Source organism: Hyperolius riggenbachi, chromosome 2 (genome assembly GCF_040937935.1).
Source record: "Hyperolius riggenbachi isolate aHypRig1 chromosome 2, aHypRig1.pri, whole genome shotgun sequence".
Classification (NCBI taxonomy): Eukaryota; Metazoa; Chordata; class Amphibia; order Anura; family Hyperoliidae; genus Hyperolius; species Hyperolius riggenbachi.
In genome coordinates this window covers 507,993,738-508,020,941 of record NC_090647.1, presented here as the reverse complement: position 1 = coordinate 508,020,941, position 27,204 = coordinate 507,993,738, and the positions used below count along the sequence as shown (strand labels likewise).

Below are 27,204 nucleotides of genomic sequence, written 5' to 3'. Positions count from 1 at the left end.
TCTGACCAACAGTCGTTTGAATTGACTTGCCGGATGGATCGGGCAAAACGCCTGATGTGGGTCGCTAAACATCTGGCTACATTCTTGCACACAATTGACATCCAATACAGCAAAATCTATTGTTTTTCAAATGCTGCAAACAACTTTGGTTCAGCGGGTGTAGAATTATAAACCAATCGCTAAAATTGCGCTTAGGGGTCATACACAATAACAGTTTCCTTAGACATGGTGCACGCTTAAACCTTCTGATGTAGAGAAGTCACAAATCAATGTTACCAATTAAAGCCGCGCTCCAGACATATTAAATTAAGAGTCAAACCTGTGAGAACCAAACAAAATGTCCACACAAAGAACAATCAGAAGTCCATATGTTTAGCCTCAATAGTGCTTCAGATTCTTTCCCATTCCGTCTCCACTTTAGGTTAACACGTCATGCAAGGCAGGAGAAAAAGAAAAGCAGATAGTGTAATACGGTTATGAGCATCGATGTCTACCACCACCTTTGCCCTTAAAAAATGACCATGGGAACCTTTCACTAAAATACACCATGAGTGAGCACCATGACACACCCCCACCGTGTCCGCACTCACCCAGATAACCTCCTTCAGTCTCCGGAGGTAGGATTTACAGCATGTAGGGGGTTTAACGAATAGGGTCCAGTAGCCTCCTTCTCACCAATAAACTGCAGGGCTAAAGAAATCTTGATAGTGTAAAACCTTTTTTATTATAAAAATATAAAAACCAGATTGCACTCACAGTTTGTTGACTTGTAAGATAGCGCCAGAACAATGTTGGGTCCCCGGGTGACAACCGCCTCAATCTCCACGTCTTCCAGCATGTGCACCGGTACTTCCTGGTATGCCGACAGCGTCTAGCGTAGCTCCGCCCTATGCGTTTTGTCAGAGGTCGGACTTATCAGGGGCCCCTGATGAGTCCGACCTTTGACAAAACGCGTAGGGCGGAGCTACACTAGAGTAGACGCTGTCGGCATACCAGGAAGTATCGGTGCACACGCTGGAAGACCCCGGGGACCCAACATTGTTATAGCGCGATCTTACAAGTCAAAGTGTGAGTGCAATCCGGTTTTTATATTTTTATAATAAAAAAAGGGTTTTACACTATCAAGATTTCTTTAGCCCCACAGTTTATTGGTGAAAAGGAGGCTACTGGACCCTATTCGTTAAACCCCCTACATGCTGTAAATCCTACCTCCAGAGACTGAAGGAGGTTATCTGGGTGAGTGCGGACACGGTGGGGGTGTGTCATGGTGCTCACTCGTGCTGTATTTTAGTGAAAGGTTCCCACGGTCATTTTTTAAGGGCAAAAGGGGGGGGGGGGTAGAATTATCACCAAGCACCAGATGAGGGGCGTTTTAAGAGTTCCTGAGGGTTACTGGGTATCCAAATGTCTGCAGTATGTGATAATCTCCCCGCATTCCTAGCCCCTTCCCCCAAAGATAAAGCCTCCACTACTAAGCGGTGAATTGGCTACACTGTAAAGAGGCACCCTCAATTCATTATATTTAAAGACACAGAACCTCCGCACCCATGTTTTGTACAGACCCCAAATTTGGAGGGTATGGAGGAAATCCCTCAACCTCCTTACCAAATTGCAGATCCTCAGCCATGCTGGTTCCCAAAATAGGAATCCCAAATCTGCAATTTGGCATGGAAGCAGATTGAGAGATCCCCGCCCTAGCCTCCAAGTCTGTAGTAGTGTATTGCTACAGGAAAAGTGACACCACTTGAACAGGTAGCAATTGCAGGTTCTTTATATTTTCTCCAAATACCAGATACATTCTCAATGAACATAATAAGATGACAAGTTTATTAATACAGAGACGATGTTATAATATATCAAGACACAAAGTAATATAAAAGACAAAAAATCAAATTACAATGAGAAATCAAATAAAAATCAAAACATCACCTGTGCCTGAGTTGCAGTGGTCATCTATCGTTAAAGGGGACTTGAAGAGAGTAAAATTATTTAAAATAAACACAATGTACCTGCAAATCAATATTACATACTTACCTCACTACCAGTTCCTCTCAGAAGCTTGCCATTTTCTTCTTACAGTGATCCCTTCCAGTTCTGACAATATGTTGTCAGAACTGAAATATACCAGTTGCTGTCAGTTATATATCAGCAGCTGTCAGTTACAACTGAATGAGCAAGGTCTATGTTTCTCTATGGCTGAAGTGGGTGAGATTACAGTTTAACAGTGTACTGACCAGACAGGAAGCTGTTATGGGGTAATGGTCATTTTCAAAATGGAGGACAGAGAATTCCATTGATCACAGTGGACTAACAGTACTCATGAGAGGAGAAACGGATTGAGGAGTAGACTACACGGGAAGTAAGTATGGCATGTTTAGGTTTAATTTGACTTTTCATTTTCTGTTCAGGTTCTCTTTAAAGCACTGCGGAAGTAACCCCTTCTTCCACACGATTAGATAGCACCCTCCAAGCAAGTATACCTTGTGATCACCAAAGTCAAGAGTGACCAAGTCTGAATGGGGGTTAGAGACGATGGCCAGATCTTTTATACCTCTCCCGGTCCATAGAAAACCACGGCAAGCCATCTAGTTCTATGCACTCCCTTTGAGCTTAACCAGATCTTCTTAATACAAAACATAATAGCTCGAACTAAACCAGAGTCCTATCTTATCTATATCTCTAAATCAACAGATGCAATATAGAGACCATATCTATACAACATGGCTACTGTTAGTACAAAAAATGGCTGCCGTTAAGTATAGCATTACAAGGAGGCATGGTTGCAGAGGTCTTTGGCGTCACATATAATGAATTAGGGGCGCATCTTCAATACGCATGCCCAGAACTAAGAGTGCAGAGCAGTACGAGGTAGTAGAAACTGCCCCTACAGTGCATTTCTCCAAAACAGCTGTTAATCATGCATGAGCATGGAGATCGCAAGCTCAATTAACCGGTCTATTGCTGGCTCCTCTTCTCGCACCGTGCCTCTGTTACCACTGTGTGACAGCATCTTTCTTTAGACTCCCTATGTATGTCCTTGGACATAAGGAGGCTACGGACAGACGATGCCACATGTTACTGAATGGGACAGGAGACACAATCTTGTCACTTGAGTATGAACCAACATGTTTTGGAGGGCATTTTAGGAACATACACATTTTTAGTTTGTACTTGAGTATATACAGAGTAGATTTTTCTTCTCCATTTTTCATTATTATTTAAAAACAGACGATAATGCTGTCAGACTGCACCCTACAAGGTTAGGTGCCCAGTGTCCTGTGGGTGACCTCAGGTAAGTTTATCTTAGGCTTTTTATCCTATATCAGACATGTATCCAATCATGGATATGCTCATTGTATGGGTAGGATGTGGGTTGCATCCATTGTTAGTGTAGGGACCCCTTTAGGAGCTTGGCCTTGATGTCGACAGAGGGGCTTTACCCACATGCCTGTTGGGTATGTAGCACCAACAATCTCATTTATTGTGGCATGTGGTGTTAGCTGCTGGCTGTGAGTTTTGAGTCAAGGTCTCTTTAAATTTTGCTCAGTACATAGTATAGGAAGTTGCTGTAAAGGGCTGACTGTGAAAGGTTTAAGTACCACCCATCCCCAAGTCTTACATGCATACCTTTTGAGGTACGCATACTAAGTGTTGAAAACTGAGGCTTTAGATCCTGGTCATATTTTAAAGAAAAAAAATGTGAAAAGTAGAATGTATGCTTGGCACTTCAGGTACTGTAAAGCAGAGGGACACCAAGAGCCCCAATAGTGTAATTAGTCTTGGGGACAACAAAATAAATGAGAAGTTAAAATTATACTTACAAACCAGGGTTACCAATAGGCAACCACTGTATAGGCAGGTGGGGAGAACAATCCTGACCCCACTCAGGAATAAAAAGTCGCTCTCTGTAGACAGGAAAATAGGGTAACAACCCTCCACCCAGGGTGGATCAATGTAGTGTACAAGATACAGAGGCGCCAAAAGAATAAAAAGTAATTAAATGAACTTAAAAAACCAACTGGTTAAACAGAGGAGGCAGCGGTGGTCTTACCCCCTCCAAACAGACACAGGCAAGGACTGTGATTCAGACAGTCAACAATTTATTTGGAACTCCAAAAAACAATGCAACACGTTTCACGGGCCATACATCCCGCTTCCTCAGGCAAAATACAGTAGGAGTCACAGCTGCAGAAAATACACAAACAGACAACCAGAGGCATAAAATCGTCAAAGTGCTGATATGAATACGTAAATTTACATTTTGCATTACATTTTAGTGACAAGTTGTGCGCGGGTTATAAATATTAGTTTCAAACTGATAGTAGTCTCAAAGGTATGCTTGACAGCTATAGAATGAGTAGGGGGAATGTTAAAGGTGGATTGTGCTGAACAGAGTTAGACCAATGATAAATACAAACAAATATGCAAATACATAAAGTAAAAATTGGCTGGGTTTGCTGCCGGTTGTTGCGGACATCATGCAGAACAACAGTGAATAGTGGGTGAAATTGGGAGAAAGGGTTGACGTGGTCTAGAGGAGGAGGAGGAACGGAGGGTGTTGGAATGGCTAAAAAACAGGTGGGGTGTTTTTGGCAGCAAGTAAACAAGGGTATAAGGAGAAGGCAGACTTACCATCTGTATTATATCAGCGAGCTCGGCGCCTCTGTAATGCCAGAGGACACCTGAGTTCATTAAGTAGCATGGATCAGTATGAGGAATGTGAGAGTACTTCCGGGCGGAAGTGTGTCATAGAGGGGCGGGGCCATCATGTGTGTATACTTTGTACATTTTGTAAATAAAGTTGAAGAAGAAAAAAAAAAAAAAAAAAGGAAACGGTTAGAAAAATTAGTTTCGAACTGATGGAAGTCTCAAAGGTATGCTTGACCGCTTTAGAATGGATAAGGGGGGATGTAAAAAGTTGCATTGTACTGAACAGAGTAAGACCAATGATAAATACAAACAAATATACAAGTATTCAACATAAACATGGTAGAAAGACATGTAAAATGCATAAAATGTATAAAAATCAAAATAAAAGTTGTATATCATAAAATTAGAATAAACATATACATTATTAGAAGGATAAAAGAGAGGACTATTAAAAGACTGAACGGGTTAGGTAAAGTGCTTAATGTATTTTTTCTAGTACTTCATTAAGACCCTCAGGAACCAAAGTCCTGAGGGTCTGTATCCAATACATTTCCAGGTTTTTTAGGGTAACAGGGGCCGCCGGGGCACTGTCGTTGATCTGATCAATGAGAGTGATGGTGAAGGTGTCAGGGGTGCCGTCGTGTGCGTGGTGAAAGTGACGTGAGACACTGTGCAAAGGGAAGTGTTTGAGGATATTCCTTTTGTGTTGTCCTATCCTACTAAGGGCTTCTTGTGTGGTTCTGACAATATACTGGAGACGGCAAGAACAGGAAATGAGATAGATGATACATCTGGAATGGCATGAGATATGTTTTTTTATTTGGTATTGAGTACCTGTGGTGTGAGAACTGAAGCTGACGGTGTTGGTAATGAAAGGACAGGCTAAACAGCGGGTGTGGTTACAGGCCCAGGAGCCGGGGGGGGGAAGTGTACTGGAAGAGGCGGAGGGAGGATGGTTGCGAAGTTTACTGGGAGCTAACAGGCCGCGGAGGTTGGGTGCTCTCCTATAGGTGATTTGCGGTCGGGTAGGTAATAGGGGTTTAAGGTAGGGGTCCTGGAGCAGGATTTCCCAGCGATTATGTAAAATAGATCTAAAGATTGAGTGTTATTTGCAGTATTTTGTGATGAATCTAGATTGAGGGTTATTGTCAGTGGTAGGATTGGAGATGGTTTTTGTAGTGGATGGTTGGATTTTGGCCTTATGCCGTGCATCGCGGATCAGCTTCTTGGGGTATTTTCTCTCAGATAATTTTTTTGCAAGAATATCGGATTGAGTATTGTAGTCATTGATATCGGAACAGTTTCTAAAAATCCTTTTAAACTGTCTATATGGGGTATTCTGGGTCCAAGGGCGGTGGTGAAAACTGCTGAAATGAATGAAATTGTTGGAGTCTACTGTTTTGAAATATGTTTTGGTTTGTATGGAGTTGTTAACTATGGAAATAGTAAAGTCGAGGTAGTTGATTGTGGTAGGGTGGTGTTGGGCAGTAAAATTGAGTCGGGCTTTGTTACTGTTGAGGAATAATATGAAATCAGGAATGAGGGTGGTATCACCCTTCCAAATGAAAAATAGATCATCAATATTGCGTTTATATAGGATTATATTGTTTTTGAACGGGTGATCATTGTTGAGTAATGTTGTTTCAATCAATACCATGGTCAGGTTAGCGTACGAGGGTGCAAAAGAGCTCTCCATAGCTGTACCGCTAACCTGATGATAAATACAGTCATTAAATGTGAAAATGTTGTTGTTCAAAATGAACTCAATGCACTGCAGAAGGAACTGTTGTTGTAAGGGGGGCATATTGGGAATAGTGGGGAGATAATATTGAATAGCAGAAAGGCCGAATTGATGTGGAATATTTGTATATAAGGATGTAATGTCACAGGTTAACCAACTGTATTCAGAGGACCAGGTGATCTGGGATAATAGTTGTGTGAGGTGGTAAGAGTCTTTTAAATAGGATGGGAGGTTGATGACAAGTGGCTGTAGATGTTTATCAATAAACCGGGAGAGATTACTGGTCATGGAATTAATACCGGAAATGATGGGTCTTCCGGGCGGTTTATGTAGCGGTTTGTGGATTTTAGGTAGATGATAGAAAAAGGGGGTAGCGGGGTGTTGGTTAATGATGAAATTGCATTCGTTTTTTGTAATGATGTTCTGGAAGAAGGCCTGATTGATGAACTGTTTGAGAATATTGTTAAGGGCTGTTGTGGGGTCGGAAGTGAGTCGGTTGTAGTGGTTGCGATCATTAAGAAGTCTGAGGGATTCGTCAAGATAATCAGATTTATTGAGAATAACTATACCACCGCCCTTGTCCGCAGGTTTGATGACCAGATTGGGGTTTCGGAGTAGTGTTTTAAGAGCTGTATGTTCGTTGGGGGTAAGGTTTGGTTTTGTGGTGTGAGTTTGTGTTTGCAGGGTACGCAGATCATCCATAACGAGGGAATAAAACGTTTCAATGTAATGGCCCTTAGAGGCTGTAGGATAGAATCGGGACTGTCCTTTCAGTTGGGTGGTGATGAATGTTTCCAAATGTATCTCATTGGGATCGGATGTAGTGATGGCAATTGAGTCGTTGGCAGTAATGATGAGGGGTACAGAGGAGAGAAGTGTCTGATTTCTCAATCGCAAAGTGGCATTTGAGAGTGAGTTTTCTGATATATGAGTTAAGATCTGAAAATAATTCAAACATATTGATTGAATTGGTTGGACAGAATGATAGGCCTTTGTCCAGAAGACTTATTTCATGTTGAGTGAGTATGTGCTCAGAGAGATTGAATATGCATTTGCTGGTGGGAGCGAGGGAATTAGTGTTATGTTTGTTATGTTGTTTATTTTGGCCTTTACCTCTGGAGCCCCTTTTTTTCTCCGGGTGGAGGTAATGGGTTGGTCTATGGTTAGTGTGGGTGGTGGATCATGTTCTGGGAATTGTCTGGATGCGGCTGAACTATGGGATGGTGCGGGATGTGATTGGATGTCATGTGGATAGGCGGACTGTTTGTCTCCTGCGCTAGGGATGTAGGAAGGTCTAAAAAAGACAGCTCAGATATATTGGGTTCTTGTTGTAAAGAGGGGGCTGGATGGGATAGGACATTAATGGGTTTTAGGAAAGACCTCATAGAGGTTTGGATAGTATTGGGGATCGGAATTTTTGGAGTTTTTAGCGGCCGAGGGTTGGTGGGGAAAGCAGGTTTTGGTGAGGGGGGTTCAGTGTCACACAGACTAATCTGTGAGATCCTGAATTCGGAGGGGGGAGGAAATGTCAAGGGTATGCTTGTTGATGACATTTAAGGAAAGGGCCGTGGGGTTATAGTGTGATCTAAGGAAGGTAATTTGGCTGTTTTTTTGTTTTGGGTCGGGGGGGGGTTGGGGGGGCTGCTCTGCCGTCTCGAGCACATTGGCCGAACCTTCTGGACTGCTTAATTCGTCAAATGGTCTTTTTTGGGGGTTTGTACGGGCAGGTGGGGAAGCTGAATTGGGTCTGGCACCCCTGACACCTTCACCATCACTCTCATTGATCAGATCAACGACAGTGCCTCGGCAGCCTCTGTTACCCTAAAAAAACTGGAAATGTATTGGATACAGACCCTCAGGACTTTGGTTCCTGAGGGTCTTAATAAAGTACTTGAAAAAATACATTAAGCACTTTACCTAATCCGTTCAGTCTTTTAATAGTCCTCTCTTTTATCCTTCTAATAATGTATATGTTTATTCTAATTTTATGATATACAACTTTTATTTAGATTTTTATACATTTTATGCATTTTACATGTCTTTCTACCATGTTTATGTTGAATACTTGTATTTGTTTGTATTTATCATTGGTCTTACTCTGTTCAGTACAATGCAACTTTTTACATCCCCCCTTATCCATTCTAAAGCGGTCAAGCATACCTTTGAGACTTCCATCAGTTCGAAACTAATTTTTCTAACAGTTTCCTTTTTTTTTTTTCTTCTTCTTCTTCAACTTTATTTACAAAATTTACAAAGTATACACACATGATGGCCCCGCCCCTCTACGACACACTTCCGCCCGGAAGCACTCACATTCCTCATACTGATCCATGCTACTTAATGAACTCAGGTGTCCTCTGGCATTACAGAGGCGCCGAGCTTGCTGATATAATACAGATGGTAAGTCTGCCTTCTCCTTATACCTTTGTTTACTTGCTGCCAAAAACACCCCACCTGTTTTTTAGCCATTCCAACACCCTCCGTTCCTCCTCCTCCTCTAGCCCACGTCAACTCTTTCTCCCAATTTCACCCACTATTCACTGTTGTTCTGCATGATGTCCGCAACAACCAGCAGCAAACCCAGCCAATTTTTACTTTATGTATTTGCATATTTGTTTGTATTTATCATTGGTCTAACTCTGTTCAGCACAATGCACCTTTAACATTCCCCCTACTCATTCTATAGCTGTCAAGCATACCTTTGAGACTACTATCAGTTTGAAACTAATATTTATAACCCGCGCACAACTTGTCACTAAAATGTAATGCAAAATGTAAATTTACGTATTCATATCAGCACTTTGACGATTTTATGCCTCTGGTTGTCTGTTTGTGTATTTTCTGCAGCTGTGACTCCTACTGTATTTTGCCTGAAGAAGCGGGATGTATGGCCCGTGAAACGCGTTGCATTGTTTTCTGGAGTTCCAAATAAAAATTGTTGACTGTCTGAATCGCAGTCCTTGCCTGTGTCTGTTTGGAGGGGGTAAGACCACCGCTGCCTCCTCTGTTTAACCAGTTGGTTTTTTTAAGTTCATTTAATTACCTTTTATTCTTTTGGCGCCTCTGTATCTTGTACACTTCAGGTACTGTGGCTGTCAATTGCAAAAAGCGTTTTAACGTACAGTATAAAGATGGAAGCATTCACCCTTGTGCACTCACCCTTGTGTCAGAAGCATAGTGGTTCTGGCTGGACATGCTCTCGGCGTGCAATCCGGTCATCCGTTACGGAGTCCAAAGTATAAGAAGGCAAAAGCAAACAAAAGCCGGGCACCATCAAAATACCTTTATCTCCATGTCTTTGTGTACAGGAAACAAATGGCTTGCAGAATGTTCATTACAATCCTAGGGTTAAGCTGGGGTGGATGCGGGGTCTGGAGCGGCATACATGGCTTTTCGGCGGCAGGGCTTTTTGGCGGACGGTGAGCCCAATGATGGCTCACCCTGCTGCCACACAAATTCAGGAGTTGTTAAATACTATTCCCCCACCGAGTCGTCGTAACTCAGAGGGAGAAGTAATTCCAAATGACCTGTGCGCGGTTGCAGACTATAGCATTACTACTATAGCCGAGCCAAACTTCAGCGCTATGCGGCGCCAAAAATCCCTGCTTCTTCCGGAGTGGCACTACAGCAGTTTTGTGTTTCTAAGAACGTTGCTAACATACTGGCTTTTCCCAAAAAGAACATTAAAACAGTTCATGTGAAATGAATACACTTTGGAACATTGAAGTTGTCAAAGCAATGTTTATAAAGTGGAAAGGGTCAAGAACTATGCTGACTTTTTTTACTAGTTATTTTTATTATTCATTTACATGGCACTGACATTTTCCGCAGAGCTGTACAGAGTACACTGAACAATTCATGTCACTGCGGGTTAATTCACACAGATGTTCCAGCCGCCACCTGCTTATCACACATTAAACACTGACTGCAATGGTTCATGTTCTCCTCATGGCTGGTCATAGTGTTTGTACAGCAGTTACCATACATTCAAAGCACCCACCAACTGCCAAATAGGCCACTGGAGTGGTGAGTACTTGGATGAGGGGACACTTGCTTTTACCACTAGACCTCTGGAATACAGAAAAACAACAAGCAAACACAAAGAGCATATTCGAGAATATGCAAAGTGGAAATGTAATGACATACAAAAGAATTTTATACATTATTCAGGATGTTCTTTTTCTTGTAATGTTCTTGGTTTCAACATCGGAAACAGTTCTTAAACTATATATTGCTATGTATTGGTATGTGTTGTGCCACAAAGCATTTTACCCCAGAGCTCTCTGGGAAATCAAGTGTCACTCCTGCTCATTATACAGATGGGGTGGTGGAACCATCCCACATTGATTACAAATGGATTCCAACCTCATCACGTAACAGTGCAGAGCAATGCAGTGTCATGCACAGCAGACATGAAAAGGACGCTTTAGCAGGATTTGATTGGTCCCTTTTCAAGCTGCATAAACTTGCATATGGTAATCCTGCATCAACTTAAAATTATTTTCATCCCATTGACCATCACTAGCAATGACCATTTGAACTTTTCAGCGATAAAAATGTATCCGCAGTCTTCTCTCAGCCAAAAAAGTGTTTTGCCTTCTATTTACTTTTCAGGAGAGCCGAATTGGATTGATGATAGCCTGCCTCATTTGCATAAACAACAGTACTAGATTTTTAGCACTTGCAAATATATATATATATATATATATATATATATATATATATATATATATATATATATCTATCTATCATGTCAGATCAGCAAGGCTTTAATGCAGACAGGAATGAGCAAGTGTTTGACTCCGCTTTAAGGAGTAAGACAGAAGCAGCAGCTGTGAAGTGCCAGGTTGTTGAGTTTGTAGCAAAGGAACCTTATTATAAAGATCCAAAGCTAAAGGACTGAAACATTATAAAGAGACCTTAAAGTCAACCTCTGGACTAAAAATCTACTCAGCAGAACTGTAAAGGCTTGGTGTTTCTTTAACAGTTTCACAGCATCAGAATTTTGTTTTTCTAACCAAAGCATCATTTTAGCTGCATTTTTAGTTAAGCTCCACCCATCAAAGAAAACCGCCCATTCTTTTTTCCCCTGATGCTGTGCAAAGCATGACCGGGTTTCCTAGGTTATTCAAGTTGCTTAGAAACTGGGAGGGGTGATCAGCACACAGGACAGTTGGAACTGTGTCTCATGCTCCCTGTCACCTCCTTTCAACCAAAAAGATGGCTGCCCTCATGAAATCAAACATTTGCCTGTTCTTTTAAAACAGGGTGGGTAAGAGATTATATTACCTATCTAGTTTAATTAACATAACTAATGTAACTTAATGACAGTATGTTTGTTTAGGCTGAAGTTCCTCTTTAAGGTCCCATTCACAGTGGGACGTTATGGTCACACGTTATAAAGTCTTATAACGCAGCTTACCGCCTATGGGCCGTTCACAGTGCGACGTTAAAGTTGCATTAAAAAAAAGGTTGCGTTGTGGTAACTCACTGCTTGCAGTGCGTTACCTCTTAACGCAGACAAGTTGCAACTTTAACATTGCATTAAAACGCAACGTCCCGCTGTGAATACAGCCTAAAGCTTACGTAGAATTAAAAAAATGGCCATAGTAGAAATAATACAATTATTTTAGAGTAACATGAAACAAAAACACTCACTTGGAGTAGTTAAACAGTCTGCTATCCCAGAGATCATGGCTGCCTCTAGGTCCATCATGGAAGAAGCAGGAATTTGTACCATCAAACTGATTGAGACCATCTTCACTGTTCTTTGATGCATGGCTGTGAACAACGTCCAACAAAACTACAATCCCCAATGAGTGGGCTACATCAACAAGCTCTTTCAAGTCTTCAGGTGTCCCATAGCGGCTGTTTCAATAAAAAGCAAAAATATTAAATGCATGCTTACAGATCTGTTGGAAAACAGATTAGAGCCTAAGTTAGAGGAAAAGTTTAGCTGCAGCAGAGTTGCTGTCCAGTGTTTTTTAGATACACAATTGTAAGAGTGACGATGAAAATCTAACTCTAAGCACAGACCTAACTATATCATTTGCTACTGCATGGCCTGACATTATCATGCTTTTCCAACTGCTAAGAGGTGGTGTGCATGTTCATGTTCCTCAAAAGACCACAGCATTAAGAGCCTATGCTTCTGGAAATAGCTAGGAAATTGCTTCTGACCAGGCACTTAAAAGGGATTTATTTACAATCTGCAATTTAACGACATATGCTCTGGCACTCAGTGACTACACAGAATTTGGAAAATATCTATGCCTGGAGATGGCTTTTAAGAACAACTCTCGTCAATGCGGACCGACGTTTTAAAAACCTTGATCCTCTTACTTGTGCGTATGGTCAATGCTTTGAGTGCCAGTTTGTCCTCAATCAGTGTACAAATAAGCCGCACGGTTCTCCAGTGAGAATCCCATTCTGTCTATGGAGGATAAGGAGCATTCTGTCTTTGGAGCATAAGGAGCAAGATGTGCACCCACTGAGGTTTGCAGCACGGCCTACATTAGTGGCTAGATAAGTAGTACGAAACATGTCAAATCCCCGGCAGTTAGGTCACAGATATCGGGGACACCTGTACTTGCGCTATACTCTCATTCAGCGTGTGACCAATTTAGACTGTATGTGTAACCAGGGCTGTGGAGTCAGAGTTGGAGTCGAAGTCGAGGAGTCGGAGTCAGGGCAATGTTGGGCACCCGGAGTTGGAGTAATAGTCGTGGTTACGTAAACTGAGGAGCCGGAGTCAAATGATTTTTGTACAAAATCCACAGCCCTGTTAAGTATTAGACTAAGGAGTCGGAGTCGAGGAGTCTGAGCCATTTTGGGTACCCGGAGTTGGAGTCATGGTTTCATAAACCGAGGAGTCGGAGTTTGAGTCGGAAGATTTTTGTACCGACTCCACAGCCCTGTGTGTAACCTCATACACATTTTTAACATAAGGTCACCCAATAACGTTAGATTATTTTAGGTGTCTTTTCTAAGTGTGTGCTGGTGTCCCTCAAGACATGCTGACTAGTAGTAAGGATTTGAGTTTGCTGGAAAACCGCGCTAGACTGCAGCAGCTTGCTCCTCACCCACCACCTATATGGCAGCACAGGTTGTTCAGGAGATTGCACATCTGACCTCTCAATTTTCTTCGGGTACTGAGCTGTAGCACTGCGTTATACTGGGCTTCCATCAAATGCCACCTCTACCCCAGTAATTTAATATAGGTGAACTGGCTTGTAAACTCACCACCTGTCAATCTTCCAAGCAAACTTAGTTTTATCCTTTAAACTAAACGGCTTATACAGTATCAGTATTAATTAAATACTTCTGATAATTAACAGTCTATTTTCACCTTGATGCAGCAAAGAAACTTGTGATTTGGTAGCCAAAACTTGCATAATAAGCATGTTCCATGACAGCCATCATTTGTATGCAATTGTATCCTATACAAGGAAAAAAAACAAACAAAAAAAAACGATGACAACATTCGCTCATTAAATTTACTGTGCATACACTGTATACATGAATAAACACATTCAAGAAATTATAAAATATTTTTTATACTGCTGTTAAAATAGTAGTAAAGAAAAAAGTCTCATTTTTATTTACAGTGTTCTAGCTTTCTTTTATGATCATCTGACTGCCACAGCTGCGGTATAAAATCCAACCCGTTTTTTTTAGTTGAAAAAGATACAGAAGTAATGATCCTTTGAACTTTTCTGCAGTGAAACCTAATCTCCCCTCTCCCTGACAGATATCAGACTTTTAGCTTCTATTTACTTTTCAGGAAATGGACAGAATTCGACAAGCTGTCGACAAGCTCTTTTGCATAGATAACAACTGGAAAACAAAAAGGTATTTTGGATTTTTGTTTTAGTAAGACTAGTGCTAGATGTGTACATGTTTTTCTCATGTCACTTCAGGTATGTACTGCACAGGTATGTCTATACCTGTACTTCATGTACAAGTGCTCTATTTGGCAAGGTGAGTAAAAGTGATTGCAGGTTTCTCTGCAAATGTTACCAGTTTTAGTGACTATTGCTGGGTCACGCTGATTATGGAGACAGTCCCCTGGCAGTTTCCCCGGCACCTTCTTTTTGCAGGATAGATTGTTTCCATTTATTTGTTAGAGGACTAAAGGCTACTATAGGAGTCCACTGTTAACCATTCAAATCTACGCAACATAAACAGCAAACATGTGCAGCACATGCGTCACAGCCAGTAAATTGTAAAAGTCGATCCAGTGACCGCATGTGTAACTATCACGAGCAAACCTGAATTCATCTCCACGCACCTTGCCAAATGAGGATTTGGACTGGTTTGAATTTCTCTCCATGGCTGACACAGACCAGCTGCATTACTCCACCAAAATAATTGGCTGAGTTTAAAAAATACAGGCTAGGCTGGTGGCAGCTCAGTGGTTCAGCACAAGAGCTTGAAGCTGATAATTTTCAAAGTGTCTTTAAAGAGGAACTGTAGCGAAAATATTAAAATTTAAAACACATACAAATAAGAAGTACATTTCTCCCAGAGTAAAATGAGACATAAATTATGTTTCTCCTATGTTGCTGTCACTTACAGTAAGTAATAGAAAGCTGACATTACCGACAGGTTTTGGGCTAGTCCATCTCTTCATGGGGGATTCTCAGCATGGCCTTTATTCTTAATAGAGACATTCCCTGAAAATGATTAATACAAAGATGCTGGCCTGCCTTCCTGCTCACTGCACACTATTTTGGCAGTTGGATGGAGCAAGTGCCATTCACTAAGTGTTTTTAAAAAAAAACAGAGAACCCACGTATGAGAAGATGGGCTAGTCCAAAATCTGTCTGTAATGTCATATTTCTACTACTTACTGTAAGTGACAGCAACATAGGAGAAAAAAGTCATAAGCAAAGTTTTGTAAGCAAGACGAAATGCTCAGACACACTATAAGCGCTTTTCAGAGTGCTTTTTGGCAATCAGAGCTTTCTGAAGGCTTTTTAGAAAACGCTCCCAATTCATTTGCATTAAAATTGCGGCAAAATCCCATGATTTAATCCCCATGATTTTACTGAAATTGCGATTTTTACCGCTATTTTAATGCAAATAAATGGGAGTGTTTTTTAAAAAGCTCTCAGAAAGCTCTGATGGCCTAAAAGCGCTCAGAAAACCGCTTAGTGTGTCTGAGCCCAAAAGGTGTCTATTACATTTTGGCAACCGGCCAGCTTTGTACAGGGCGAGCCGAATGATGTCTCAGCCTGCTGCTGCTGAAATTCCCAGTGGGGTTAAATACCATTCCCTTTCCAAATCATAGCAACTCAGAGGTAGAAGTAATTTGGGGTCATGCAATCGCCGGATCCCCAAATTACTTGTGTGCAGGACACAAACTATAACATTGCTGCTATAGCCGGACCAGACTCAGGCACTACGTGGCTGGAGCTGTGAGCTGAGAAGAGGCTTCCCAAAACATAAGGTTCCTTGCAGCAACCAATAGGAGTGGATGACTAATTAAATGGCAGATGAAGATGGTTCTGCGTGGAAATAGGGTAGAGGGACAAAAAAATATAACAAAAAAAAAATCTATAGTAACTAACGCAAAACTACTGCCATACTTTTGTAATTTATTCACTGAAAGTGGTCTAACACCCAGCATTTCAGCTTTGCTTTAAAAGATTGCTTACAGCTTAGAAACGATTATGCCAGATTTTTTTTTAGCAGAAATTCACTGAATGGGTTAAACATTACATTTTAGTGTTGCATTTAGCTAGAAATCTACTTCCATGCTGAGGTTTACATACAAAAGTATCTATTTACAATGTAAACAAACACACACCTCTCTGAGAGAGCACAGAGGGCTTCCCAGACAGGCTTTTTCAGAGGTCTATTTGCATTCCAAACAAAGAAACATTTGTATCTAAACTTCAGCACAGATGCGGATTTCTAGCTAAATGCAAAACTAACATGTCATGTTTAACCCATTCAGTGAATTTCTGCTTAAGAAAAAATCTGGCATAATAGTTTCTAAGCTGTAAGCAATCTTTGAAAGCGAAGTTGAAATGCTGGGTGTTAGACCGCTTTAATATGTATAGGGGTATTTATCTGATCATTTTAATATCAGGGCAAACAGACACGACTATAAACCTCCACCACTTGTGCTGGGATTACACGTTACATTTTTTGCAAAGAATCGTTCCGATAGATGCCTTTGATGATAAAATTCCGACATGTCCTATGTTCCGCTCGATTGTTTTCCGCTCGATTGTTTTCCGCTCGATTTCTCAAAGAAGTGAAGGGGAAAAAAGATAAGATAAACTAATGGAAGATAAGAGAATCAAGCAGAAAATCAAATGGCTAATAGATTGTGCGCCGAATCAAACGCAAAAAACGCAACGTGTAATCCCACCATTATTTCCAGATAACCAGCTGGGCCAGTAAGGATCTAAACAGCTCCATGACCGCTAGCTGTGTGTTTGGAGATTAGAAAGGGAAGCTATACTGCCCTTCCTTACGAGTTACTGCTCTGATAATAATGACGGTCATGGGAGCTGGTAACAAGATCTGAGGGGGCTCCCAAGCTCAAAAGGTCTCTCTCTGCTTGTTACCAACTCCTATACCAGGCTGGCAGTGCTAATTTAACACGAAGGGCCTGTATGCCTTTATCTTGCTTCTTTTGGAGCTGTATATTGGAAAGCTTTCAGTTGAGAAAATAGTAAGTGTATACAATGTGAAAGGACCCTTACACCTTTGAGCATGAATACTGGTAGGAGCAACACCTAGGTATCCATGAAAGTCACAGATCGCTACAGACCTAGGAAAGGACTTCGATAAGCGGAGAAGGAAAGCTTGAATTACATAGAGAGTATTGCATAATGACAATGACCTCCATCTCAAACCAACATCTTGGTATTATTGACTGCAGTCGTGGTGCTTTGCCGATTGCACTGGTTACCCACACACACCAACAACGTTTAAACCCACTCCACAAGACAACACAATTCCAGGAATGTATGAGTTCTGTAAAGAGCAAAGACACTGTATAATGTAAACTGAAGTACAACACTCCCAGTATTACGTAACTGTTAGGCCTGATTCACAAATGCACTGCATGATGCATTTTTTCCCTATCTGTATACTGCTAAATAAAATAAGCATACCGGTAAATGAAAAAGCAGATTATGGAAAGACATGCAGATCTATCACTCTCTATAGACATCTTGTCGCTTGATTTTATTTTCTTAAAAGCTTAGTAAGGGCAAAAAAAAACAACAAAAAAAACCCCAAATTAACTTACCTGGGTCTTTTGGCAGCCCCCTGGAGTCATCCTGTGCCCACACCATCCTAGACCCTCCAGTGAGCAGCGACGACTCCCTCAAAGTAGGCTGGTAGCAGTCATGGCCCTGAGCACCCTGATAGTGCTCCCATTGCCAGGGATCACTCTACACATGGGTAGTACCTTTTTTTGTGTACTGCACATGTGCAGAACGCTCCTGGCAATGGGGAGGTGGTGAGGGGGCATGTGGCCTGCCAGCTTTGCGGGGTTGCCATTGCTGGACGAAAGGTGCGGGCACAGGAAAACTCCAGGAGGCTGCAAAAAGCCACAGGTAAATTAAACTGATTTTTTTTTTTTTTTAGATTTCCTTTAAAGTAAATCTGAAGTGATTTTAAAAACAAAACACAGATAGTTACCTAAGGAGAGGGAAGGCTCTGGGTCCTATAGTGCCTTCCCGTTCTCCTCACGGTCCGTTCAAATCTCCCGCCACGGAAGAATCACGATGTCTTCGGGAGCACGAGTCCTCCAGAAGACAGGCGGCTCTAAATGGCGCATGCACAACTGCTGAGCAGCCAGTCTTTAGGAGCCCGAGTGCTTCTGAAAATTTCCGAGGTCCAGCCAAAGTGGAAGAAAGCAGTCTACAACTCATCGATCATAGACTGCTAACGGGGGGAGCCTGAAGAGAACACGGGGACCGTGAGAAGAATGGGAAGGCTTTATAGGACCCAGAGCCTTCCCTCTCCTTAGGCAAGTATCTGCTTTTTGTTTTTAATTCAGACTCCCTTTAAGTCTCAGCTTTACATTTTCTTTGCACTTGTCTTGATAAATGGATAAGACTCATTGGAATGGAGAAGGAAATCCAGGTACCAAACTTAAAATTAAAGCCGGCTTAATATTTTAATGTTAATGGGCTTCATGTAAATAATGCAAAGGTCGCTCTGAGATGTTCGGAAGACCAACAAATGCAGCATTTTTCTATTTTAATAAGATAGCGGAAAAAATAAGAGAGAGGCAAGAATGCAAATACAAAATCAGCCTGACTTCGGAATACTAAGTATGCCCATCTGCATGTCCTGAACTTCACTTGCACTTCTGATATTTACAAGGTAGATCGTGAAAGGCGACGGAAGTAATTGATTGTTTTGTACTGCGCCTCATGCTTCAGCCGTGCCTTCTTTTTTAGTAAATACATTTCAAACGCCCCGGCACTTATATCTTTAATCATTACATATTCCTTATCACATCCAATTCCCTCGAGGAAAGCTCTTAAAAAGAACAGACATTAAAGCCGGTGTGCATGACTTTGAGCAGGGAAAAAAAAAAAAAAACACACCTAATTCAATACAATCAAAAATAAAAAAAGAAAAAGGGAAAAAATAAACCAAAAAAAAATAAATAAAAAACACTCCCTCCCAACGTTTTGTTACTTAGTTAAACTGCCATTCTTTGATATGGATTGAAGGAAACCCAAAGGGAGAATCGTCAAGTGATAAATCCACAGAAGTCAGAACAAGTCTTTCTCCAGTCTTTAACTTTAATGTCAGAAAAAGAGATTCCCCCCCTTCAAACAGACAGCAGATGATTAATATCACTAAAGGATAACCTTCAGGTTAATAAGAGAGCGGCAATAAATTCTGCTTTTCTTTTTCCCCTCTTCTGAAACGGTGAAAATACTGTTCTATTGTTTACGGGAAGGTTGAAGCGCACAACTATACATGATCCATACTGATTTGATACTTATAGGCAGGGGGGGGGGGTAACTACAAATCATAGGGGCCCTGCAAACCTTTGATGGGCTCCCAATGTTCACACCCTTTCCCTTGCCTCACCCTCACAGCCCAGGAACCCATCTTCCAGGGATCATAAAACAAGTGTAGACATCATAATCTTTCCCCCCCCCCCATATCAAGTGTACCCAACCAAAAAACCACCTGATCTAAAGGATGGACCCTTTTATCAGAGGCAGTGAAGTAGAAGGCGGGGCCCCCTTGCAGCTCTGGGCCCCCCTGTGGTCACAGTGACTGCTCCCCTGTTACCCCACTGCTTATAGGGCAATATCAATTCAAGATCGCTATAGTGTTCATCAGCAGAGATGGGCTTCCAACTAATTTTGAGTAGCAAGCTACTCATTATTTGAACAATAATGAAGCGCTGATTAATCAGCTGTGACCGTGGGTGATGGGGGATTAACTTTCCCAAAGTCTATGCTCCATTACGCATCATAGGAGAACTAGCTGCGTTGCATGACTCACTACCGCACTTCCTCCTTCAAGCCGGACAGAGGAAGTGCAGTAGTGAGTCGTGGAACGCGGCTCGTCATTCTCCTATGATGCGTAATGGAGCGCAGACTATTGCGCAGACTTCTGGAAAAGTTAACCCCCCCCCCCATATCACCCTCAGTCACAGCTGATTAATCAGTGCTTCATTAGCATTTGAATTCTAAGTAGTTTGCTACTCGACATTAGTCGGAAGCCCATCTCTGTTCATCAGTAAGTCTTCTAATGTTGGGGTTAAATATCTTGTGTGGCATTAAAGTGGACCCAAACTAAAAATACAAGATTTCAGAAATAAAATCTATTTTCTAACTTATAGTAATAAATAGCAGCCTTTTTTTCAGCTGCATGATGACAAATATAAACTATTTTACATTTATTGGAGGAACCCCTCCCTTCCTTTCAAATTGCCGGGATTTTTCCGGCAAACTAGTGAAGTAGATGGTGTCCAGCAATGGAGGAATTGCTAATGGCTGCCCCCAGTATAACCCTAGCTATGAAAAGAGAAGGGTGAAAAGCATGCACTGAAATGATCATAGGTTTGAAGGAGTGTTTATTTATCTTTGTATGTGTCAGAGTGGTGCAACTAAATATTTTTAATTAAGAAAATGTTTGGTTTGGGTCCGCTTTAAGTCAATCTATTCCAGAGGTCCGATAACAAATTATGGGAATCAAAAGCAAAAAAAACAAAAACACAAAAAAAAAATACACAAACATTATTATTTAGTATTTACATAGCACTGTTATGCTTATACTCCTGGATTATTCATAGTCTGTAAAAATTGTCCTTGGAAAAATCAATCAAGTGAACAAGGGACAAAGAATAAAACTGCCAACAGAGTAAAAATGTATTTTTCTGCATACAGCCATCACCTCTCCCTGCCCACGTGGGCATGGTCAGCTCTGTGTTGACAGGAAAAGACCATCTGTTGCCCCTTTCCAGTTTCTCCCCAACTACACTCACTACTGTGAAGGGATGATTGGACAGGAGGAAGGGTTTAGACATCTCATAGGCTATTGAGTCCAGACAACCAATATCTGATATTCTCGCAGGTAGCCAGTATTTCAGACCCAGCCAGCCAGGAAATTGAAAACAAAAAAAAAATTGTCTTTGTACATTAGCCTGTTAACACAAAGTGGACATATATGAATGCGTCCAGTTTGTGTCTCGATGCACCCAACAGGGCAGGTGCATCCTGTCAGCCGAGGGTGCGAGTGCTTCCGCCGCGCATTCATGGTGGGACTTACTCGGCAGGGATTAGTGAACTGGAACATGTGTTCCCAATGCACCCTTGAATGATGAAATCCATGTTCATTCACCATTCATCAAAACAAAACAAACAAAATCACAAAAACTACCTGTGGACACAGGATTTACTGTATAACGCCCTCTAGTCTAGTGGACAAAAAAACAAAATTAAAATGAACATACATAACAAAAATAAATCCTATATAGTCACTAATCCCCTCTGGCCCTCCTCTCCTCCCCCAAGTTTACCAAAATAAAAACGGTAAAAAAAAAAAGTGACAGCATTTAAAAAAAAAAAAAATACATAGTTTAATGACTTGACTAATGAGTAATGAGTTGTTTTTTTATATGTATGTCATGAGGGTATATTACGGTTATTTTTGCAAGAGATGATTTTTTTATCCAGATAACCTTTTAATCTGTTTCATAATCTTAGATATTTTGAATATTTTCTTATGTATCTATGTACTATGTATACTTGTATATGTCTCCTTTAAGGTGAAGGCTGGTTGGGGTATGGGGTGGAGTCTGTTCTTCTCCCACCTACATAAAGCCTTCCCCTTGCAGGTTCACTTTTAACTATGACTAAGGGCAGATTGTAAGCCCGACACGCGTCAGTTGAACCTTGTGGTTTTATTGCCATGTCATGTGGAATCTTTTGAATAAAGAACAGCATTTTTTCTACCAGCACCTGGTCTGCGGATCCTTCTATGCATATCTGAGTATCAGCTTGGCTTTCCTGGTCCTGCAACTGCTGGTCTGATTTGAGGGGGTAGAGCGTTTTGAACTTTCCCTTTGCAAATAAGTGCTTGTAATTATTGACAGGGTGCAACAAAACCTAAAACAGAAAAGACTACGGTACATCGATTTTCAAATAATATATTGTCTCCATACATTGTACTAGGAAAACAATGTAAATGTTGCGATAGCCAGGAAGAATGGGCAAATAAAATGTGTGGGTTTTATAAATAGTAGCATTATTCGTTTTAAAACTATCGGGGATGGAATCGCCCACAAAACTCCTAATGTGTGGCAAAAGAAACCCAAAAAAACCCCAAAGTATAGGTAATTTAGGTGTGATAAGCAGTGATAATGTTATGACTAAATGAATGGGAGGGTAGAAATGTAAAAATGTTTCTTGAATAGCCTGTGTGGTGATGTGATTAAGAATGTTGATACATTCCACGCAGTATGCATTACAAAAACAAAAGCTATGACTTTAAGTGAAGACAAATTTGAAAAATAAGAAGACATCGCAGATCCTAGTTTCTCTTCATCCAGAACCCAGCAGTATGCCTTCAGCACTGACAAGACAGTTCCAATGAAAAATGTCACAGGTGGAAGCGGTGACAAGACATATAGCACACCGGAATCTTATAAAAATAGTGGAGATCAACAAAAGGACTATAACGGTACACCATTCAAAACAACAAAACTTTGTTGAAATGAACTATAGAGTAAAACAGATAACGTGTTTGAAATAGGTGTCCTTTGAAGTGTTTCTGAAAATAAAAGGTTTATCTCCCTGTGGCTAGAGAAATCTGGAGGAACAGCACCAACACAAACTAAATATATCATTCCCCATGAGCTGTATCTCAGCATACAAAGCATCTCCTAAGAGGAAGTGACATAAGGTGAGCCTTCATTGCTTGGAAAGAGGGACATCTATCGATCACAATGGAAAATGAGACAACAAAGCATAACAGGGCACCACTTGGAAAATTATTAGCGTAACTCACCCAGATCCTTTATTTTGGGTAAAACGTTGTAAGTGAAATTTTTATATGTGGCTATTTTTCCTTCTGGAGAGGCGATGCCAACATGTGCCTCGTATATGCGGACACTCCTTGGCCGCCGTGGTCGCTCATGTTTACGCTGGAAGAAAAGAAAAAAAAAGATAAGTATTCTATTGCAGATGTAATAAATCATTATAAGAAGAAAGATTTCAAGGTTGGTTAAGATCTAAAGACATACTATTTTTCAAAACAAAAAAAGCAGATGTAGGTAGAACCTTATATGGCTCACTTTGCTTTCTTGAGAGTTTTTACAACTTTAAGTTTCTTCTTTAGGCCAAATACAGAACTGGAACACAAATGTACACCAGTTCAGTTCTGTGTCATCCTTGAAGAATAAACAAAGTTTCTTAAAAGCTGAAAGGAATCCATGTACAGCTCGTCATTAAAAGGTACTGTACTACCCAACTTTTATTGGTTTGACAAATATGTCTTTCGGATCTTTTCCATGGCAAACATCAGACCACAACTGGCTTGCTTTGCCAAGTTGGTAAGAAAAAAAAAAAAAGAAAAAAAGCTAGGAACTCATCTCTGGAGTCTCCAAGAGATGCCAGTTCGCCCTAGCCGTCCTCCCGTGATCAGCCGTGGCAACTGGCGCAGTAACGTCAGTCCGGGTCTTCTGCGCATGCGTGGGAGGTCTGCGCATGCGCAGAAGACCCAGACTGGACTCGACAGATCCTGTTACCGGTGCTGATTGCGGCTGAATGGCAGACCGCGGGAGGACGGCGTGGGACGGATTTATAGGGCGGGAGGAAGCCCCAGGTAGTTTCTGAGGTCTTTGCACAGTATAAACTGAGTGAAAGGCAACCGCAACAGTGGATTGGGGGGGGGGGGGGGTTGAGAGAGCTACGAGTCAGAAATGTATATCTGACTCATGTACAAGTCAACTTCTATATTTTTATTTAGTGAGTTAGACCTACATTTCTAGACTTATTGTTAAGTATATACGGTACTTTTACTTTTTTTTTTAACTCTAATTGTTCCTCTATTGGTATTTATAATTATGGGTGTATTTAGGTTCTCTAAAAAAAAGTTATGCATTTAGCCACTCCCCCTGTGGCATGCTACCGAGGCAAGGTACCACCAGGGGCAGTGCTAGTTATGCTGGGAGCTTATAAGCCTCCCTCTCTGCAGGATGCTCCTAAAAAGAAAGGAAGGAGGAGGGTCTCAAGGGAAGACACACACACACTCACACACACGTAGCATAGCCCTGGACAGCTCACAGTGGTATATTCACATAACCCATGGAGCCCCCTCTAGGATCTTTTTTCTTATAAAAAGATAAGAATGCTCAGGGCCACACATTGTCACAGAGAGACAAACACTTGTGTAGGTGTATACTCCCATAGCTTATAAGCATATTCAGGAGGGAGGGGTTGGAGGAAGGAGCTGGCTGGCAATTGACACATGCCAACCAGCATATGGTGGTACATTCTACCAGACAGCATTTTTTCCTATTTATTTTCATTAGATTACTAATATTTATCTTTTTTTTTTTAATTGGTATACTTTTTTTTTTTAATCCAGATCCACTTTAACCAATTTATTTATTACAGAACAAAGTCCTTACTATGTAAGGGTCGGCTGGTTCCCAATGTACCCAGTCATAGACAACGCTTTTTTCCTCTTGAACCACATATTTTGCCCACGGTGAGATACGATAGATAAGCTCTCCAGATTTGGTTTTTATTGCTACCTGAAGAAAAAAAGAAAACATGTTTACTTACAAGATAATATAACATTGTCCATAGTAATATACAGTGGGTTGCAAAAGTATTCGGCCTCCTTGAAGTTTTCCACATTTTGTCACATTACTGCCACAAACATGCATCAATTTTATTGGAAGTCCACGTGAAAGACCAATACAAAGTGGTGTACATGTGAGAAGTGGATTGAAAATCATACATCATTCCAAACATTTTTTACGAATAAATACCTGCAAAGTGGGTTGTGCGTAATTATTCGGCCGCCTGAGTCAAAACTTTGTAGAACCACCTTTTGCTGCAATTACAGCTGCCAGTCTTTTAGGGTATGTCTCTACCAGCTTTGCACATCTAGAGACTGAAATCCTTGCCCATTCTTCTTTGCAAAACAGCTCCAGCTCAGTCAGATTAGATGGACAGCGTTTGTGAACAGCAGTTTTCAGATCTTGCCACAGATTCTCGATTGGATTTAGATCTGGACTTTGACTGGGCCATTCGAACACATAGATATGTTTTGTTTTAAACCATTCCATTGTTTCCCTGGCTTTATGTTTAGGGTCATTGTCCTGCTGGAAGGTGAACCTCCGCCCCAGTCTGAAGTCTTTTGCAGTCTCCAGTCTTTTGCAGTCTCCAAGAGGTTATCTTCCAAGTTTGCCCTGTATTTGGCTCCATCCATCTTCCCATCAACTCTTCCCTGTCCCTGCTGAAGAGATGCACCCCCCGAGCATGTTGCTGCCACCACCATATTTGACAGTGGGGATGGTGTGTTCAGAGTGATGTGCAGTGTTAGTTTTCCACCACACATAGCGTTTTGCATTTTGGCCAAAAAGTTCCATTTTGGTCTCATCTGACCAGAGCACCTTCTTCTAAACGACAAATAGGGACTAGCACCATCAAAAATAATCAAAAAAATAATATAATCATGTATTAGTTTATAACAGCCAGGAGGAGATTTGCTAATTGGGCAATTAGAGCACATATAACCATAAGAAGAAAAGTACCCAATAAAAACAGCACCAACCACTCCAAGATAATGATTTCAGCAAAAATACAAGAATTTTTGGTGGTAAATAGTAAACATAATTAAAAACATTTAAAAATCACTCAAGGTGATAACAGCAGCGTACATAATGAATAATCAATTCAATATTAGTTAATATTATTGATACCTCACAAATTCTCAATGTATTGCATTAAAAATAACAGCCTAGGTCACAAAAAAATAATATAAATTACGCCACAAAGAACCCAGTAACGTGAACATGTATAATTAAAAATCTATAATTTATAATCATGAAGTGATAAATATTGCACAAGTGCCCAAAAAATTTATAAATAATATAAACAACAAGAGAGACAACCAAGATCTCAAAAGACCGTAAATGCAGCAATCAAACACCCAGAAAGCGTGTAAAGGTAAGGTGAAGTGACGGGCTCAATACTTACAGGCAGAGGAGGGAGGAAAAGTAACCACCGCTGTTTGCCTTAATGCATCACGCGGGCACAACCCGCTTCAGAGAGAGGCATGAAGCGGGTTGTGCCCGCGTGATGCATTAAGGCAAACAGCGGTGGTTACTTTTCCTCCCTCCTCTGCTTGTAAGTATTGAGCCTGTCACTTCACCTTACCTTTACACGCTTTCTGGGTGTTTGATTGCTGCATTTACGGTCTTTTGAGATCTTGGTTGTCTCTCTTGTTATTTATATTATTTATTAATTTTTTGGGCATTTGTGCAATACTTATCGCTTTCATGATTATAAATTGTAGATCATGAATTATACATGTTCACGTTATATATATTCTTTGTGGCGTAAAATATATATATATATATATATATATATATATATATATATATATATATATATATATATATATATATATATATATATATATATATATATATATATATGCAATACATTGAGGGTTTGTGAGGTATCAATAATATTAACTAATATTTAATATTGAATTGATTATTCATTATGTACGCTGCTGTTATCACCTTGCGTGATTTTTAAATGCTTTTAATTATGTTTACTATTTACCAATAAAAATGTTTGTATTATTATTTTTGCTGAAATCATTATCTTGGAGTGGTTGGCGCTGTTTTTATTGGGTACTTTTCTTCTTATGGTTATACAGAGCACCTTCTTCCACATGGTTGCTGTGTCCCCCACATGGCTTAAGGCAAACTGCAAATGGGACTTCTTATGCTTTCTGTTAACAATGCCTTTCTTCTTGCCACTCTTCCATAAAGGCCAACTTTGTACAGTGCATGACTTATAGTTGTCCTATGGACAGAGTCTCCCACCTGAGCTGTAGATCTCTGCAGCTTGTCCAGAGTCACCATGGGCCTCTTGGCTGCATTTCTGATCAGCGCTCTCCTTGTTCGGCCTGTGAGTTTAGGTGGATGGCCTTGCCTTGGTAGGTTTACAGTTGTGCCATACTCCTTCCATTTCTGAATGATCGCTTGAACAATGCTCCGTGGGATGTTCAAGGCTTTGGAAATCTTTTTGTAGCCTAACCCTGCTTTAAATTTCTCAATAACTTTA

The 27,204-nt window shown here is 40.8% G+C and overlaps 1 protein-coding gene across 4 annotated transcripts in view; it reads right to left on the bottom strand.

Moving 5' to 3' along the window:
- GBE1 (1,4-alpha-glucan branching enzyme 1) overlaps positions 1-27,204 on the bottom strand; it is a 202,961-nt gene that overhangs the window by 93,470 nt on the left and 82,287 nt on the right. For all 4 annotated transcript variants that reach the window (XM_068266113.1, XM_068266114.1, XM_068266115.1 and 1 more), the window contains 4 exons: positions 24,525-24,650; positions 22,901-23,036; positions 13,740-13,830; positions 12,050-12,259 (listed from right to left, as the gene is read on the bottom strand). In XM_068266113.1, the coding sequence (XP_068122214.1) occupies positions 12,050-12,259; positions 13,740-13,830; positions 22,901-23,036; positions 24,525-24,650 (563 nt within the window). The remainder of the gene's footprint in view (positions 1-12,049; positions 12,260-13,739; positions 13,831-22,900; positions 23,037-24,524; positions 24,651-27,204) is intronic.